Source organism: Chenopodium album, chromosome 19 (assembly GCF_948465745.1).
Source record: "Chenopodium album chromosome 19, dcCheAlbu1.1, whole genome shotgun sequence".
In the NCBI taxonomy this organism is placed as follows: Eukaryota; Viridiplantae; Streptophyta; class Magnoliopsida; order Caryophyllales; family Amaranthaceae; genus Chenopodium; species Chenopodium album.
The window spans coordinates 36,359,896-36,378,335 of record NC_137852.1 but is presented as its reverse complement, the minus strand read 5'-3'; the positions used below and the strand labels follow the sequence as shown (position 1 = coordinate 36,378,335).

The window sequence follows — 18,440 nt, the reverse complement described above, 5'->3', positions numbered from 1 at the left end:
TTCATCCAACCACCGCGAGAAGGAGGGTTAGACGAAGGTTAGATGAAGTCGAAGCTGAAGGCATAAGAGTTCTCTACGGTCCAAGAGAATACCCCTTTTATTCGAATTTTATTCGCGGCTTACCTGACTGGCACAGGTTTCGCAACTCGGGGGTGGACTTGAGGCATCACAACCACCCCGAAGATAACCCGATCTTTAGGAGGGTGCCAAGGGAGGTAGTGTTCGAGGCGGATCATCCATTCGAGGGGCATGCTTCGACACCGGAGAGTAATGAAAGTGACCACTTTTAATCCGGAAATGAAGATTTTTCTAATGATGAATCCGAGCTAGTTGAGCTTGAGGAAATTAATCAGGTTGAACCTAATTTGATTAGATCCCCTGGAAGAAGACTCGGCTTGGGAAATGACCCCTATGCCGAGTTTGTGGTGTCGAGGCAACAGCATAACCCTAACCCTAATGTGGGTATTTCTACAAATAATGTTCGAAGGCAATTATTCAGTGATGTGCAAGGTGGAGAAACAAGGCTCAATTTGGGCCCAAGAAACCCAAACCAAGTGATTGGAGGGTGGCTGCCACCATCTCCCTCGTGTAGCCCACCCCCCCCCACCTCGGCCCAATTTTGTGGGCTCGACTTATGAGGTGCGGGAATCATCGTCAGCCTAGCAAAGGCACGGCCAAGGGGGTGGACCGGGTTCCTTGTTCCACACCCTTGGGATATCAGAGTGGGCCGCGGCTCCGGCGTGGGCCGGGCAGCAGTAGTTTGGCTCGGCAGGCTATAGGGGTGAGCTTCTCATCGGCAATGATCATGGGTTGGTTGCGCAAAATGGGTATATGGACTCATCTATTGTGGCAACGAGAAGAAATAGTGATGATGATCTATCAAATGCGGAGTATGCTAGTGTGATTGAAGCAAGTACGGTTCTTGCTTTGGGGATCCGAAATGCAAAGAGGGAGGAGATAAGAGAATTGCACCGGGTTTCGAGAGGGACTACTCACCCTTTCTTGCAACTATCGCCGGAAAATCTTGGAGGGTTGCCAAACCTCCCTCTAACGGAATTTGATCCTCCGAACACTCCGGTATCGCATCTTAGCTCTTTCAATTTTACTGACTTGTTTAACTATGATGATAGTGCCAACAACAAGGAAAGAATAAGGGAAGCAATAGAGCATCTCCCTCACTCTTGTGATGATGGTTCGGTTCGATATAGTGAGTCGGATCAAACTTGGGTGGAACGAAAGAGACTTAAAAGGCTCCATAGGTGGTCCGAAAAGGGAGATTTCAACATATGGAAGAAGGATGGCAAAGGGAAAAGGAAATTTGCCTTAAAGGCATTCTCGGATCCGGATATGGCTCGTGAGCTAGGGGTCGAAATTGATGAGGATATTCTAAGGAGGGCAAGGAACAAAAGGCAACAAGAGTTTTCTTCTTCATCTTCCGAATCATTCAAGAGGCAAAAGAGTGAAGAGGTGACTTCCGCTCTAAGGGTTGTAGTGGATGACATGGACATTGACTTGCAAATTTCAATCTTTGAATCAGTGAGGATTTCTTCAAATGGTGAGGCGGCCGACTCAAAGAGGCCTACAAATGGAATATGAAAGTTGTGGCATGGAATTGTAGGGGCTTGAATGATCCACACTCCCTTGCAATTCCTTATCTAGTGTGGCTCTATCTGACTAAGTCACCTATGTTTTTGTTTCTCTCGAAAACAAAAACGAATTTTGTGAATGCGGCTAGTAAGTTATGTATGTTGCACCCTACTTCGAGTTTTGGTTGTGACTCGAAAGGAAGTAGTGGAGGTCTTTTAGTTTTAGGATGGTTTAGTAATGTAGTTGAATGCTTGTATGCTACTAAGAACTTTATCCTATGTAAAATCTATGAAGCTAATGGAAGATTTAAGTATGTCTTGTTTCTTTACGGTGAGCCTCAAGTAGAAAATAGGATGATTGTTTGGGAACAACTCCAATGGTTATTGGACGAGTTCAAAAATGTTCTAGTAATTGGGGATTTCAACCAAGTAGAAAGTGGATCCAACAAAATGGGAGGTACAAATCAAATTAGAGGCATTAATTCCTTCTTAAATTGGAGATTTAGTAGTAATGTTACGGAGGTCCCTTTCTCGGGACCAAGGTTCACTTGGAGTAACAAAAGGGAGGGAAATGACCTTATTTTGGAAAGATTAGATCGGGCCTACATAACGGAAGAGTGGTTCCAACATTCACCGGATGGTATAATAGTGCATGAACCTATTATTTGTTCTAATCATGCAGCTATCACCTACAACATAGAGAGGCCCAAACCCAATTCTAATAGGCCATACCAAATAGAGAATTGGTGCCTCCGCTTCACGGAAATTAAGGAACTTGTGGAAAGGAATTGGAGGGCGGAAGTTCATGGTTCACCTATGTTCCAAGTGGCAAGGAAACTTTCAAGGGTAAGAACAAACTTGCAATCTTGGTGTTTGGAAAACAAGAAGTTATGGGGTGTTAATTGGAGGAAAGTCACAAGGGATCTTCATGACACAGGAATGAATATTAACACGGTCAATGAAGGGGGGGATTATATCAACCTCATAAATCAACTTGCTCCAGAAAACCAAATGAGCTTTGAATTCTGGAAACAACAAATGAAAGCAAATTGGATAAAATTTGGTGACTGCTCGACTCCTACAATGTATAGGAAGGTGAAGCAACGGCAATTACACAATGAGATTATAACTTTGCGGGATGGAAATGATACATGGGTGGAAGGGCAAAAGGAAGTGGAAGAGGTGGTCCTAAATTCAATCAAAGAGGTTTACAAGCCTAATACTCAAAGTAATCATGGGGAGAACATTGATCTGCTCCTTAGGGAATTGGATATCCCTTGTCTCTTGGACACTGATAGAGAATGGCTAGACAAGCCCTTCACCGATGAAGAAATCAAAAACGCAATGTTGAAGATCCACAACTCCAAATCCCCGGGGCCAGATGGGTTCACTGCGGATTTCTTTCAGGTTTACTGGAATGAGGTGGGACATTTAGTGACAGAGAGTGTACATCAATTTCTGAGGTCGGGAAATATGCTAAAGGAGTGGAACCAATCTCTATTGGTTTTAATTCCAAAGGTAAAGGTGCCTGAAACTGCTAGCCAATTCAGACCAATTAGTCTCTGCAACACGGTCTACAAGTGTGTTTCGAAGTGTCTCGTTAATAGGCTGAAGGTTATCCTCCCAAACTTGATTTCAGAGAATCAGCATGCTTTTATTCCAGGGAGGTACATGGAAGATAACATCCTCCTAAGCCACGAGCTCATCCACCTTATTAATTCAAAAAAGGGCTCGAACTTTGCAGCTGTGAAGATTGATATGTCAAAAGCATATGATAGAGTAGATTGGCTTTTCCTACTTAAGGTCCTGCAAGCTTATGGGTTTTCTGAGCACTGGATTCAGATGATATCACAGTGTATCTCGACTGTAAGTTATAAAGCTATCATCAATAGGAAAGTGACAGAACACTTCTCACCAGAGTGTGGTCTAAGGCAAGGGGACCCCCTCTCCCCTTACCTTTTTATCTTCTGTATGGACATACTGTCAAGAATGTTAGGTCTGGCTGAGGATATCAACCAGTTTAAAGGTTTGAAGATTTCTAGGAGATCTCCTTCCATCTCGCACCTTTTCTTCGCCGATGATGCTATGCTCTTCTTTAAAGCAAATGAAAGGGCATGCACGTGCATAAGGGATATTCTTATTAGATTTGGTACAGCATCAGGTCAGCAGTTAAACCTTCAGAAATCCTTTGTCAAGTTCTCCCCGGGTGCAGATAATGGTATGAAGGCAGAAATGAGAAGAATTCTGGCTATGGCAGAAACTGATAATGTTGGGATTCACCTGGGAGCCCCAATCGACATTCAAGGAAAGAAAAAGGATTCTTTCCAGTATCTGGTTGATAAGGTGTCGGGGAAAATCATGTCTTGGGCCCCTATGAGGCTGTCACAAGCTGCAAAGCTAATCCTCATAAATACGGTTTTGGTTAGCATGCCAGCCCATGTTATGAAATGCCTTAAGCTTCCCCAAAGTATAACCAACAAACTGGACTCTCTCATTACTAGGTTCTGGTGGTCAAACTGCGAGAATAGGGGTATGCACTGGGTTAGTAAGATTGTCACCCGACTCCCTAAAAGCAAGGGAGGCCTAGGAATCAGGAAGGCCTCAACTCTTAATGACGCCCTGCTATTCAAACAAGCAACTAGGATGCATTTAAATCCACAGCTGTTACTATCAAAGGTACACAAAGGTTTGCAGGCTTGTGGGTTATGTTCAATTGGCACACCCTATGTTCGTAAAGGGAATCCATCAATGGGAAGATCGAGCATCCAAAGGGTAAAAGAGGTCTTTAGACAGGGGTTCGCTTGGAAAGTGGGTAACGGTGATAATATTAAGGCTATAAGCATGCCTTGGGTTAATGGGGATATACCTATTGTTAAAGCTAATCAAACCCTAGGGGCTGCTAGGAACTGGAAGGTTAGTGAATTCATCGACTTGGAAACAGCTACCTGGAGAGCGGGAAGGATAAGGGAATGCTTTGAGTGGGAAAGTGCAAGGTCTATCTTAGCAATGGAACTTCCATCTACAATCAAAGATGACTTCATCTACTGGAAGTTCCACCCCTCGGGAAGATATACAGTTAAAACAGGCTATTACTTCCTTATGAGAGAACAGGTTCCAACAAGAAGTGTCCTTCACACTGATAAGGACCAAGATTTTATAAAGCTGATTTGGAGGCTGAATATCCAGCCGAAATGGAAGGTCTTTTGTGGAAACTCTACCATAATGGAATTGCTGTTAAGGTTAATTTGGCTAATAGGGGGATTCCTGTGGATGAAACGTGTAGCTATTGTGGGGAGAACCCCGAAGACAGCCAACATCTCTTTAGATTATGTATTCTAGCAAAAGAAGTTTGGGGGCATAGTTCTCTGGCAATTTGCTCTGACTCTACTGGGTTCGACTCACTGAGAGATTGGATCCAAGCATATATCCTGCTGTTTTATAGCGAGGATGGTAAGAATGGCCCCCGTAGTACCTTGTTTATAGCTACTCTTTGGGGAATCTGGAAAACAAGGAATGCAAGGTGCTACAATGGTAAGAATCGGGGGAGAAGTTTGGTTAAGGAATTCATCGACCAAGCAATGAAAGACCATGAGATTTTTGCACATAGGGAAGAACGACAACATGGGATTATGGAGGAGGAACGGGTTGGAAATCTTCCCCCTCCAGGTTTCAATCATGTCCAGTTGGGGCAAACAAAAGATGGCTTTGATAGCTTCATGGTTTGTGTTGATGGTTCCTGGGATAAAAAGACCAAGAGGGCAGGGATTGGTTGGTCCGCAATAGGAAATGAGCCATCTATGACAACAAGGGAAGGAGGTAGACATGGAACTGCGAACTCAGCCCTTCAATGTGAAGCCTGGGCATGCTTGGAAGGGATGAAATGGGCTCAAGCTCAAGGCAAACAGGGTATCCTTATTCTGTCTGATTCAATCTCCCTCGTCAACAACCTTAGAAATGACAACGGTATGGACTTGGAAATTTCATGGACGGTAAGTGAGATAAAAGAGATGGGTGCTTCCTTCAATAGATGCACCATCCTACAGGTGCCAAGAGACCAAGTTAGTAGGGCAAATAACATTGCTAGGAACTGCCGTAAGAGTATGTTTAATTATTCTAGTTAAGTTGTATGTCCCTTTGCTATTGTCAAAAAAAAAAAATTATAATGAATTGCTGATATGGACAGTATAGTGGAAATTTTGTTAAAAGGGGATGTAATTAGGGAATTTTGATATTTTAGAGCATTTCTTATGGAAAGCTCTCACTTGATTTTAGTGAATTTTTTTTTAAGTTCTTGTTTATTTTGAAATGAGTAATGTGGCCCTTTTAGTATTTGGTTCATCTTCCTATTTAAAGCTGTTCATCGGTCCAAGACTGGATCGGACTAAATCGAAGGCCGAAATTTTTAATTTCTAGAACCGAAAACCGGACCGATTAAGCTAAGACCGAAATCCGACCGAACCGAAAAAATAGGTCCAAAACCCGAACCGTACCGCTTTGGACTGATTTTAGAATTTTATTTTTAAAAAAATTCTAAATTTTAAATAAAATTATGGAAACCTCGAAAAAAGTACAGGAATAACTCTAGTTTAGCGTCTTTTTTTTTGTATATTAAGTACTCATTCCGTGTTTTAATAAGTATTACACTTACTAAATCCAGCCGTGTTTAAATAAATGTTACACTTCCTTTTTTGGCAAAAAGTTACATTAAAATATTATATCTCTTATTTTCCATGGTTCCCACCCAAACTCACTACTACTTTGTTTTTTATTATTATATCTTTCCTCTCACATTCATTACTTTTCAATAAACTATTAACCCCACTATTCTTTTTTTACAATTTTTTAATACTCCAACTACCCTACTTACATCTTATTTTATTTAAGTCAATTAAATTGCCTAAAATTATGTTTCGGTCAAACTGTAACACTTAAAAAAACGGAGGAAGTACAAAAAAGCTCATATAATTAAATTTTTCAAAGGTTATTAAGAATAATGTTAACCATTATCTAAGATTTTATACATAATTTTAAGGAAAAAATCGATCTGGTCCAAGACGGGTTTTTATGGGATTTTGGACCAAACCGGAAATAACTTTCTAGACACAGAGACCGGACCGGTTAATTCGGTCTGGTCCGGTCTAGTCCATATCATTTTTTCAGTCAGAACCGATATTTGAACACCTCTATTCCTATTTATAATAGAAATTACAAAACAAAAAATAATAATTATCATCACTTTCTAAAATAGAATAAAAACAAAATCGAAAAAAGAAAGAAAAGTAGACTCACTTTTGCATAATGGTGCAAGATGCAAAATATTTTGCCGTTGATCGTTAGTAAGAAGGTCAGTCCAACCTTTGTTTTCCACTATCTTCAAAACCTCTTTGGCAACTTTATGGCATCCTTTCTCAATGGCCAAGAACAGAACATTTTTCCGACTTTTAAATATTACATCGTCATCAACTGACAATAAATATTTAGCCATACATTGATTCTTATGGGCTATGGCTAGTGACAAAGGTGTTTCATTTTGATTGTTCCCCATTAACCAAGGATGTTGACTGTTTGAAAGGCTCAATGGATCATTTTTATAAGTACATATGAGCAATTCTGCTATCATCTTAGAAGCTTGTTGAGAAGTTGCATATCTAGCTAGATCATGTAATGGATTGTCACCATGCTTGTTCGTTGAAGATACCAAGTCTATGAAAACCTTATTCACATTTTTTATAATTTTACAATGAAGAAGAAATTTATATGGCCACAAAATACCATAAAATGCCCAAAGATGGAATACTGAATCTCCATTTTTATTTTTTTGTTTAATTAGCTCTGGTTCTCTTCGTAGTAAACGTCGAAAAATTTCTTCTGATCCCTCTGTAATAAAAAATGAGCTTTCAAAGATTAAATTATGTCCATTGTATATAACATGTTGGTCGATACATGATTTTAAACATTGACATCTACACTTATCAACACAACATGCAAAAGTTATACTAATTTGAAATTCAAATAATATATAGGAAGAAATGGTAAAAATAAGGAAATTTTGACAATTACCACCTTCTGTTATGTCCATTTTAGCAATTACCACCTTCTATTTTTTTTTTTTTTTTTGAAAATTACCACCTTCTATTTTCAAAAATATCAAAAGTTACCACCTTCTTGCCCCCCAACTACCACGTGACGTCATTTTGGGCCCATTCTTTCCCTTTCCTCCCTATTTCCCTCACATTTCTCATTCCTATTTGGATTCTCATCTCCCCTTTCACTTTTTTTCCCAAATCAAAATTGACGAACAATTATTGGTGGTTTGGGGGAAAAGAAGTGAAAGGGGGGATGAGAATCGAGTTAGGAATGAGAAATGTGAGGAAAATAGGGAGGAAAGGGAAAGAATGAGCCCAAAATGACGTCACGTGGTAGTAGAGGGGCAAGAAGGTGGTAACTTTTGATGTTTCTAAAAATAGAAGGTGGTAATTGCTAAAATGAACATAATAGAAGGTGGTAATTGTCAAATTTTCCTAAAAATAATAATCCCAACTTTCACGTATTTGCTTTAAATAATCTCAATAATATTGGATTATTTTTAAATAATCCGAATTTTAAGGTGTATTCGCTTTCTTCTATATACCCCTCATTCTAGTAATTATGCACACACATCATTTGCTTATTGTTTAGGTTAATTTTCCAAAAATGAAACAACCTTTCAAAACAACATAACCTTTGACATACATCTTTCAAAAATGAAACGCGATCTGTTGGTAACTACTATAATAGGTTACGTAAGACACATGTCATAGTGTCATTATTGGCTAATAATTTATTGAAAAAATTGATTCTAATAATCCCACCTTTGACCGGTTTGTTGTTAATACTCTCACCTTTGGACTATTATCTAATAATCCCACATTTACAGGACATATTCTTTTATTGGTCCCTAACTTGTTTTGATAGGTTAAGATGTTACGTGTCACTTTGTGATTGGTTGAATTTCTTATAAAAAGTTCAAAAAACTAAAAAAATTAAAAGAAAAAACCTGTCCACACTTACCCCACGCCACCACCCCTAATCCTCTGAGCAACCCCTCATATTCATTCACATCACCGGAACCCCATCCCCATCACCACCCAACGAAAACTGACCCTTCTTTGCCTTAAAAAAATTAGATTCATATAAAATTTTGAATAGGAAAACTTTAAAGTTCCATTTTGGTTATTATTATTTGATTTGAAGAAGATAATTAGAAAAAAAAAAAAATTAATTTCTTCAAATTTTCAAGCAGTGTTGCTTGGGTGAGCAGTGTTGCTCATTGAAGCAGTTGTTCCAATGGTCAAGCTACTACTTTAATACATTTAAAATTTGCAAGCAAGACCCTATAATAAACCATTGGAAATGCTTTGAGTATCAAAAAGAATTTCCCAAATTATTTTTATAAGAGTGATGTTATATTTATTTAGCTGATATTATTTTTATTTAATAAAATTATTTTTACAAAATGCTAGTATTTTCTTTAGGTGGAGCAAAAAAATAAATATGGAATGAAAATAGACAAAATGAGAACAATTACCTGAGCCTTGTATATAATTAATCGAGTGGAATGGCGTGAATCCATCGCTTTGTACGCAGTTAACAGAATGAGGGGAGTCCAAAATCTCCAAAGCTAATCTGCTCATCTTTGCTTGTATGGCTTCGAAAATCAATGAGCCACCGCGATAACTAAGCGAATCGCAGATCAATTTGGTATCTATTCTAAAAATTTCTATCGCACATTGTTCGTGATTATTTGTAATAGCCACGAAACAAGGGTTATTTCCCGATGAATTCTTCACTAACCAGGGTCGTTCCGAAGGATCAGATGGTAACGCCCCTAAACGTCGATACACTTCTAGAAACATCTTTATTATCTCTGCATTACCAACTTTGGTTGCCTCATGAAAAGGGTTCCACATGTTTTTATTGTCCCCTGATTGGATGAGAAGCTCTTGTTTATCTTTATCAGGTAAAATCTCGAATGCTTCTTTGATAAACTCTTCTCTGTTTTCCATTGCAGCCAAGTGGAAGATATTGCCGTAACGAAATCTTCCAGATTTGTCGTCCTCCTTAGAGAAGAAGGTCGTGTAGTATTCGACGGGTTTATTGGATTGATCACATTTTTTAAGGAACTTAACGTCTCCTCTTATGGCTGCATTTCTCAACTCTTCATCCATTTTTTTGGATGTCATGATTGGAGATAGAAATTTGGATATTTCAACTGTGAGGAGACTTTGAGTTTTGATGAAGGTAGCATGTTTTTCTTCCCCATTATCAACAAATTGTCCTTTTATATTATTTCCATTTACATACTACGCACTATTATTTGGTTTACCATTATGGAGTACGAGTATTATTTTATTATTCACGTCTCTTACACTAATAAAACGCTCCATATTGTTTTGCCAATTACCCAAATTGTAAACTCGCATTTTATTTATTATTTTTTTCAAAAAAAAAAAAATGGGAAATTCTCAATGGTACTCTCCAATTTTATAAAATTTTCAATGGTGAACAAAGTTTTATGAAATTATCTTTGGTACTCACTAATTAACATTTATAATTCAATGGTGACATTAATAATATAAGTATGCAATTATAAGCTAACCCTAGTTAATTAAAGGTATAATTATTAATATAACCCTACAAATTAATAAAAAATAAATAAAAAAAACCCCAACCATCCCAATCCCAACCCACTATGCCAGAGCCCCCTCCCCTACCAGCGGCCGCCGCCGCCTACGACCCCCATACCCTTTCCTTCCCCTAGCGCCGGCGAGCTTCCCCTGACGCCGATGACCTTCCCTTGACGCCGATGACCTTCCTCGATCCTCTCCGTTTTGCTTCCCTAATTCCTCTCCTTCCCTCGATTTTCAGCCAGCCACTCACCCAAACCGAACTACACCAACATAAAACTCAAAAAGAGAGAAAAACCCTCTAAAACCTTCAATCTCCTTCAATGGTAGTTTTTGATAGTTGCTACGCTAGGATTTTTCCGGCATTCGAGTGCCGCTCTGAGCCTTTCGCTACCTTGAAACCCGACATCCCCTCCTCAAACACTAGTAAATATCACCGGAATAGGTGGGAGTTCGTTTTCTGGTACTAGCGGTCGTTCTTTGCGATTTCTTAGGGTTTTATGGGTGGTGGTTAAGGTGGTGAAAGAGCTGGCAGCGCTGCCAAAGAGAGAGAAAATGAACGGTTGAGTCGATGCCGGCGTCGGGGTTGTGGGTAGCCAGGGCCGTAGGTCTTGGGCTAGGCTGGGTTGGGGGAGGGGGAAGAAGTAGGTGGGATTTTTTTATAAAATAGGGGTATTTTGGACATTTCTCATTTCCCTTCCTTTTGAAACATTAACCATGGTTAATATTTTCTTAAATGCTTAACTAATGTTACCGCTGAATTAGTTTTACAAATTATAGATTACCAAAGATAATTTGATATTTTAGTGTTTACCATTGAGAATAATAAAAACCTGACGAGTACCATTGAGAATTTCCCAAAAAAAAAAAAAAGATTTCATTAATAAAAATTAGTTAAATGACACTTACAACCTTTGGATTATTTTGTTTGTAATAATACAACCTTTAATAATACAACCTTTAAGAATGGGCCAATCAAGATTGTACTTCGTATTATTTTTGGCAATTTTTCTAAAAAAAATAACCTATTTTCTTGAAATGATATTTTTATTTTTATTATTATTTTTTTTACAATCAAATAAGCAAAAATAAGGGTTTTTTTTTTTGGAATTTTGAGAGCCACAAAAAAGTAATGAAGATCAATTTTAATTTTTCTGAAAGGGAAAGAAAGCACTAACCACTTGAGCTATCTCCACAAGGTAAAGGATGGTATACTTACTCCATTTCTCCATGCGCGGAGTTTTAGGAGAAATTGGAGAAAGTAATAAAATATGGAGGTAGTGGGGTCGGTGGAAGAATTATAAAAATGTAAAAGGCAAAAGTAGTAGAGATTATTCAAGGAGAGAGAATATATGTTGGGACCACTTGTGAGAGAAATTAATTATATATTGTAAGAGCTTTCTCAATAAGGAAATAGAACAAGTATTTAAAAACGACAGCAAATAAAAAGTGGAGCAAATATTTAAAAACAGAGGCAGTATATACTAGCTTCCCTTTCTTGCGGCTATGGGAAGACCGTAGGGCTCTGCTACTCCACATTTGTTTACTTTCTTAATAATTGATCTCACCTCGGAGAAATGACAAAGTCAATTGTAGTAGCAGTGATCTAATCTACAAATAAGATTCCTTCAAAAAATAAATAAATAAATAATTAATCCGCAAAACAGATCGATGCCAGTGAGCCAGTCCAAAGGCAAGCTTTACTAGTAATAATTTAATCTAAAAGTATATTTTAAAACGACTAATTTATTTAATGGTATTAGTCAATTACTAAATTTCTTCAACGTACAAGATCAATCACCAATTCACCAACCCTGTTCTTGTTTGCGATTGACTTTGTCAACTCTTCGATTGTACTTAATCCTCAACTTTATAATTAATTAATTTAATAATTTAGGCACAATTTGATGATTAGTTAGCTTAGCAATACATCTTGCATTTAATTAAATGCATAAATAATATGGCTAATGTCATGACTCATGAGGACTGAGGAGAGCATCTAGACTCATATGCCCTATCTGTTTGGCATAATACTTCGTAATTTGACATCTATAGAAGCATTTTTTAGAATTGTAATGGTAATTTTTTTTTGTATTACTACGCATGTACATAAAATCATTATAGCATACTTTCCTCAAAATAAAAAAATAAGTCATTGTTGTATACTAATCATTTTTTAATACTATAATACCTCACAATAATATAATATTTGATGTACAATTTACAGTGGTGGAACCAGGATTTTTTAATTGGGGGGACAAACTACAAACGTCCTATAATTTGACAAAAATAGTAAAAAAAAAATACTTGAACATATAAATTGTTTAATACCTATAGGTCACCTAAAATCGGAAGTAAAGCTTTAACCACTTGAGTTATTCCTAGAGCTGTCAATTCGAGTATTCAAGTCGGGTTTGGGTCGGGTCAAATTAGGTCTCGGGTTAAATCACGATCAAGTTATGTCAGGTCAATCTAGCTTCAGATTAGGTTCAGGTTCTGGTCGGGTCAATTTCAGTTAGGTTATCGTTCACCTTTTCAAATATAGGTCGGGTTCAATTCGAGTTAAAATCAGATCGAGTTTAATTTCAGGTTCGGGTTGTGTTGAGTCGGGTTTGGAAGGGTTAACAAGATGGTACATTCGGGTTCGGGTTAGTGTTGAGTCGGGTTTTGGTTCAAGTTCAATTCTAATAAATATCGATGTGGCCAAGTTGAACTATATAATTATGCCTTCAATAATTTGATCAAACATCATCAAGATTTTATTAAACTTGTATACGAGTAATAGAGAACAAAAGGTATATAAGCTGAACAAAAGATTTTATTAAATCGAATTGAGGGTTTACATAATTATACCAGTATATAAGCTGAATAAAAGGTATATAAAATTTATTAAACCTTCCATGACTCGGATTCATGTTTTAATTGGGTTGGTTACTAGTTCAGATTGTTTTCGGGTCGGATTAAATCGGTTGACGGTTACTATCAGGTCGGGTGCAGGTTCGGGTTCAAGTCATATAGGATTAGATCAAATCGGTTTTCATTTAAGATCAGGCCAGGTTCAGATCAAGTTACAGGTCACTAATTTCACCACATTGTTCGAGTACAGGTTGGGTTCAAATCATTAACAGTTAAGGCCGGGTTCTCGGGTCGGGTCAGTTTTTGACAGCCCTAGTTTTCCCTCATTCTTATAGAATTTATATATAAATGATTACAATATATAATTCAAAAAGTTTGGGGGGCAAAGGTTTGATCCTCCAACCTTTTGCTCAAAAATAACAATACTTAACCACTATGTCATAACTTTTTAAGTGTAATTATTAGACGTTATATTCCTTAAAACCAATAACTTAGGAAAATTGAGGGGGGCCGGGCCCCCCTCCCGCCTCAACAAAGGTACGCCCCTGTTTGCATTGAACTTATTATAGTAATGTTAAGTACAAATGTTACTGTTTAATTTCTAGTTGTTATCAATATGCTACATTGCAATTCTATAGATGGCCTAGTAAGTGCGAAAGTATATATTTGGCACTTACATTGTACCACTCATGCCTACGTATTATGTTTGGCACTTACTCAATACCACTGATAGATGGTTTAAGGTATGGAAAAATAATCGCATAAACTGTGGCTGATTTAATTACCATTAGTTAATATTCATTACAAATAGCTCTTGAGATGTACTACTGCGATTTAATATGCACACCTTCGTATCGTAGGCATCATCCTACCTGTGTTAAAATTGTCCTGTGCAGCACTGCTACATTGCAAAGAGACCAACTATATACAGGGAAACTAGTGTTTGCTACCTCGAAGAAAGGCCAACCTCTAAGATGATTGAAGCCCACTAGTAATGTTTAACATCTCCCCCACACCGAGGTGAGACAAAGACCAAAAAAAGAAAAACTGTTTTTCTCAAACTTATAGCTACCAACTAAGTTCTCTGTCAATGCTACTGATGTTGTCGAGTCTTCCTACCAGCAGGCACTGTTTCTTCAAGCTTGTCCTTCAAATCATTTGCATCGCACTGTGCATCATACATAAACAAATTGGCTCTTGCGATGTGTATCTTGCCCTGCATTTGCATCAAGCCAGAGTAGTAAGGTCAGCATATGAAAATGGTTTGCAAGCAAAAAATGCACAAACAAACTCCTTTAGAAAAGAGCAACACTGACACACCAAACTTTGTTGTGAATCTTCTTGCGCAAAATTTGATTGCAGCAAGCATGAACACCCCACAGTATAACCTACAAACAAATAAGAGGGACACATAAAGTCCATGTTGATCAATGACAAGGCTCATAAAGGAGACACATTTGTACAGAAAAACTCACGCATCACTAGGGCTCATTGGCTCAACCAAACACTTTTCCCATCCATTGATTTCGCCATCCTTCTAGGACTGACCACTCATTGTGAATAGTACATCAATCCCTTTGAGCTGGAAATCATGTTACAGATTGAAAAAGGGAAAAATTAAACAACATTCAAAACCACTTACTTAAAGGTACTGACTAATTCAGTTTACATACCATAGCTCGAAGTATTTCTGCATGCTTTTGGAAACGATCAGAGTACACAACTTTCTCCCCCTTAAATCACGTGCAATGCAAAACCAATGTGCATCATCTTGCAACTTCAAAGGGACAATTATTACGACAGGGACAAATATCTGCATTAATTTCGAACAAATTACCATCAACTACACAGGGAAAAGAGACTATCTATTAAATCTTAAATCAGTACTCCAAGGCCACACTCACTGTTTTCACATCACGCATTCTGTAACTTAGAAACAACTGCCCATACTTTTGTGCCACATGCTCCTCATTTTTGTCTTTCAACAACAGCTGATTCTATGGAATCAAAGCACAAGGTAGGAGGTCATACTCAAACAACACCATTTCATATTCAGGCAACATAGAAGTACGTGAAAAAATTACTCACAGCAAAGCTCGGATCTAACATAATACGCTTGTTGCGGTTCACAAACTCCGTGGTTGCCCAAAGCTTTGTCTAAAGCTTGCTAGCCAACCTTGCATACCGATCTCCAACCCTTTCTCTTGGGTGAACAACTGTGAAAGCATCCCTTTAAGTTGCTGTGTTGTCACCACGGGATATTAATACGAGACCAAGACTGCATAATAACCAAAACACAGTTCAGCAAACGCATTTAGCAAATTAAACACACTCATACATGGAAAAAACCACAAAAGGAAAAATTTGCAAATTTAGAATCACCAAAATATAAAACACTGCGTAAGAAGTGTACCACAAAGGATCATAAAGCTCCTTACACGCACGGACATAGTGTAGCATACGAGTCTCAAACGTAGTATGCCTTCTTGTGTCAGACGCCTTCGTGTACAATTGGGAGCACGCAACTTCAGTTGGTTTAACCACACGCTTGTCAGCAGTACCACCCCCTTCTTCAACTCCCTCTTATTCACCATCAGAAGAATCCTCAATTACACCCTTATCGACGTACACTAACGTGCCCCTGGTACCTGATGTGTCTATTTTATATAGTATTTTACCCCCGTCCCTTGGTCATAATTAGTAGTGTTTTTGGCTCTTTAGAGCCACTTTTATTACTAATTTGTGTTTTCTATTGTTTTCGTAGTTTTGGTTGAGTTTTGTAGGGAATTGCACCTTTGGAGCATTTTCCCGGGATTTTATGAAGCAACTACGAGCATTGGAGGAGCACGACCATCGTTGAAGCCCAAGGCCGGCTAGAGCCATCGAGCCGGTGATTAAGGGCTCGGTATTTGGAATACCGAGGTTTGGACCGAGTATTCAAGACCCGAAGAGGAGATCCGGATTGGGCCGAGGAGTCGAGCCCAATCGAAGTTCCGAAGCCTCAAGAGGAAGCCGGGCCCAATCGGGCAAGCATAGACCCGATCGGGCGGATGCGGCATCAATAGGCCATGCGTGCTAGGCGCGCCCGATCGTGCGAGGCTTAGCACGATCGGGCGCATCTGCTGCGTAGGAGCACGAGGAAAAAGGCGCGCCCGATCGGGCGGCCCTTAGCCCGATCGGGCGCGTGTTTCTGGGGAGCTGAATTTGACGAAACACTTAGTTTCTAATTAGGAGTTGTTAACTATTTTGTTTAAGTACGTTTTAGGATAATAATTTTTACTTACTCTTTCCCTTTTACTTTCTCTCTCTACTTAATATTTTCTCTCTCTAGACTTTTCTCTCTACTTTCCCTTGTTCTTGACTACTTTGTAATTTCGCCGTCTTAGTACGATTTCTATTTTAATTAATTTCAGTAATTTCTTCCTTTCAATTCCTTATGACTTATTTTATTACTTTGCATGCTTTAGATTTAATTATGTCCGAGTAGTTTAATTCTAGGGTTTATGGGGATCCATAATTAATATGAAGGGATAATTTGTTATTATTGATTATTGATATTGCATAATAATTTCTTATTGAATTGTTTTAATTCTTTGCAATTGGATTATGAATCGAGCAGATGTAATTTGATTGTGAATGTTTAGCAATATTGAATTGATGAATCGAGCAGATGTTAATTTGATATTAAAGGCTATTTTCAATAGGAACTTAGATCTAGTAAATTGCGAGAGCCTGTTAGATCTATGTTGGTTAATAAATTGCGAGAGCCTGTTAATCATGTTATTTGTGCAATGTTGATTAATTGATTGTTATGTTTTATCCCGGAATATTAATTATTGGTGAACCTGTGACCCTAGGCCTTCTTATTATCGACTTTCTCCCTAAACTTAATCTCCGTAGTATAATTTCATAATAAAAACAACAAATTGGTTACTTTAATAATTTAGATTATATTAATTAATTAGGAGTAGAAAGACCAGCTTCCCTGTGGACTCGACCCTACTTCCCTATCTACTTTAGTTAGAGGATTTAGGTAATACTTTTGATTAGGTGATACGACTTTAGCCTGTCAAAATTTGGCGCCGTTGCCGGGGAAACGGTTTTATTTTTATTTCTAATTGTTTTTGTAGTCTAGATTATTTTCTTTGCCTCAAAGGACGTCAGTTCTTTGAGGTAGTTCTAATATTTGTCTTTTTAGTTCTTTGTTTATGCCCAGGTGTTCCAGATCAGGTTACATTCCTTTCGATCCTGAGATCGAGCGCTCTTATCATAGACAGAAGAATTTTCATAGGCAAATCCTGGCAGGTTCTGGGAGTAATAATATTCCTAGAAATTCACCATCTAGTTTAAGTGATTTAGAGGAACATTCTAATCCAGAATTAGAGATGACTGCACCAAAGAAGCTCAGCGATTATTCGCAACCATCCTTGACGGATTTTCCACATCTTTCTCCTACACCTGATCTCGAGGGAGTCCAGTTTGAGATCAAGCCCCAGTTTATAACGATGATAGAAAGAAAGCAATTCAGTGGAGCTAAGGGTGAAGATCCTAATCTTCACATTGCAGATTTCTGTCAATACTGCAACACTATTAGGCAGACTGGGGTAACGCGAGACCAAATTAGGGAGATTCTTTTTCCCTTTTCTTTATGTGGAAAAGCTAAATTGTGGTTTAATGGTTTGAATAGAACTGCAATGGTATTAATAACTTGGAGACTCTTGCTTTGAATTTCTATAACAAATATTACCCTGCAGAGAAAACAACTTTACTGAGAAGCGCCATTCAGAACTTTGCCCAAGAGCCAGATGAAGCATTATATGAGGCTTGGGAGAGGTTCAAGGATCTGCAGAGGGAGTGTCCCCACCATAACTTGGCAAAGTGGCAGTTGATTCAAGCCTTTTACAATGGATTAGGGAATTCATCTAGGACAATTTTAGACTCCGCAGCTAGCGGTAGATTTATGAATCTTAATGTTGATGATGCAGGTCAGGTTATCGAAGATATGGCGATACATAATTCCCAATATGGGAATACTAGAGGCTATGCAAATAAGGGCAAGCACCATGTTGATTTAGTAACCCTTATGCAAGCCCAGCTCACATCTATTTGCCAGAAATTAGATAACCTTAGTACTACTATTCCTAATTCTGTTGCTAATGTTTCTGCTGTTACTAACAATGCTAACGATGCTTTCTGTGAAAATTGTGGAAGTGTAGGTCATTATGAACAAGATTTCTGGAGTTCAATGGAGCAAGTTAATGCTTTCCAAACCTACAAGCAAAATAACCCATACTCCAACACCTACAATCCTGGCTACCGGAACCATCCCTAC

The 18,440-nt window shown here is 38.2% G+C and overlaps 1 protein-coding gene and 1 non-coding gene across 2 annotated transcripts; one reads left to right on the top strand and one right to left on the bottom strand.

The window, feature by feature from the left end:
- The first annotated feature begins 1,592 nt into the window (after positions 1 to 1,592).
- Positions 1,593 to 5,707, top strand: LOC145594292 (uncharacterized). Its single transcript, XM_081650627.1, has 2 exons — positions 1,593 to 4,784; positions 4,826 to 5,707. Exons 1-2 carry the CDS (start codon positions 1,593 to 1,595, stop codon positions 5,705 to 5,707), a joined length of 4,074 nt encoding a protein of 1,357 aa, XP_081506753.1.
- A 12,166-nt stretch (positions 5,708 to 17,873) lies between these two features.
- Positions 17,874 to 17,980, bottom strand: LOC145596333 (small nucleolar RNA R71). Its single transcript, XR_014103178.1, has one exon. It is a non-coding gene; the product is annotated as a small nucleolar RNA R71 (small nucleolar RNA).
- Positions 17,981 to 18,440: the final 460 nt, after the last annotated feature.

Coding starts and splice junctions, on each gene's coding strand:
- LOC145594292 (XM_081650627.1), top strand. CDS start 1,593: ATGAAAGTTGTGGCATGGAATTGTAGGGGCTTGAATGATCCACACTCC. Junction 4,785..4,825: donor ATATCCAGCCGAAATGGAAG/GTCTTTTGTGGA, acceptor ATTGCTGTTAAG/GTTAATTTGGCTAATAGGGG.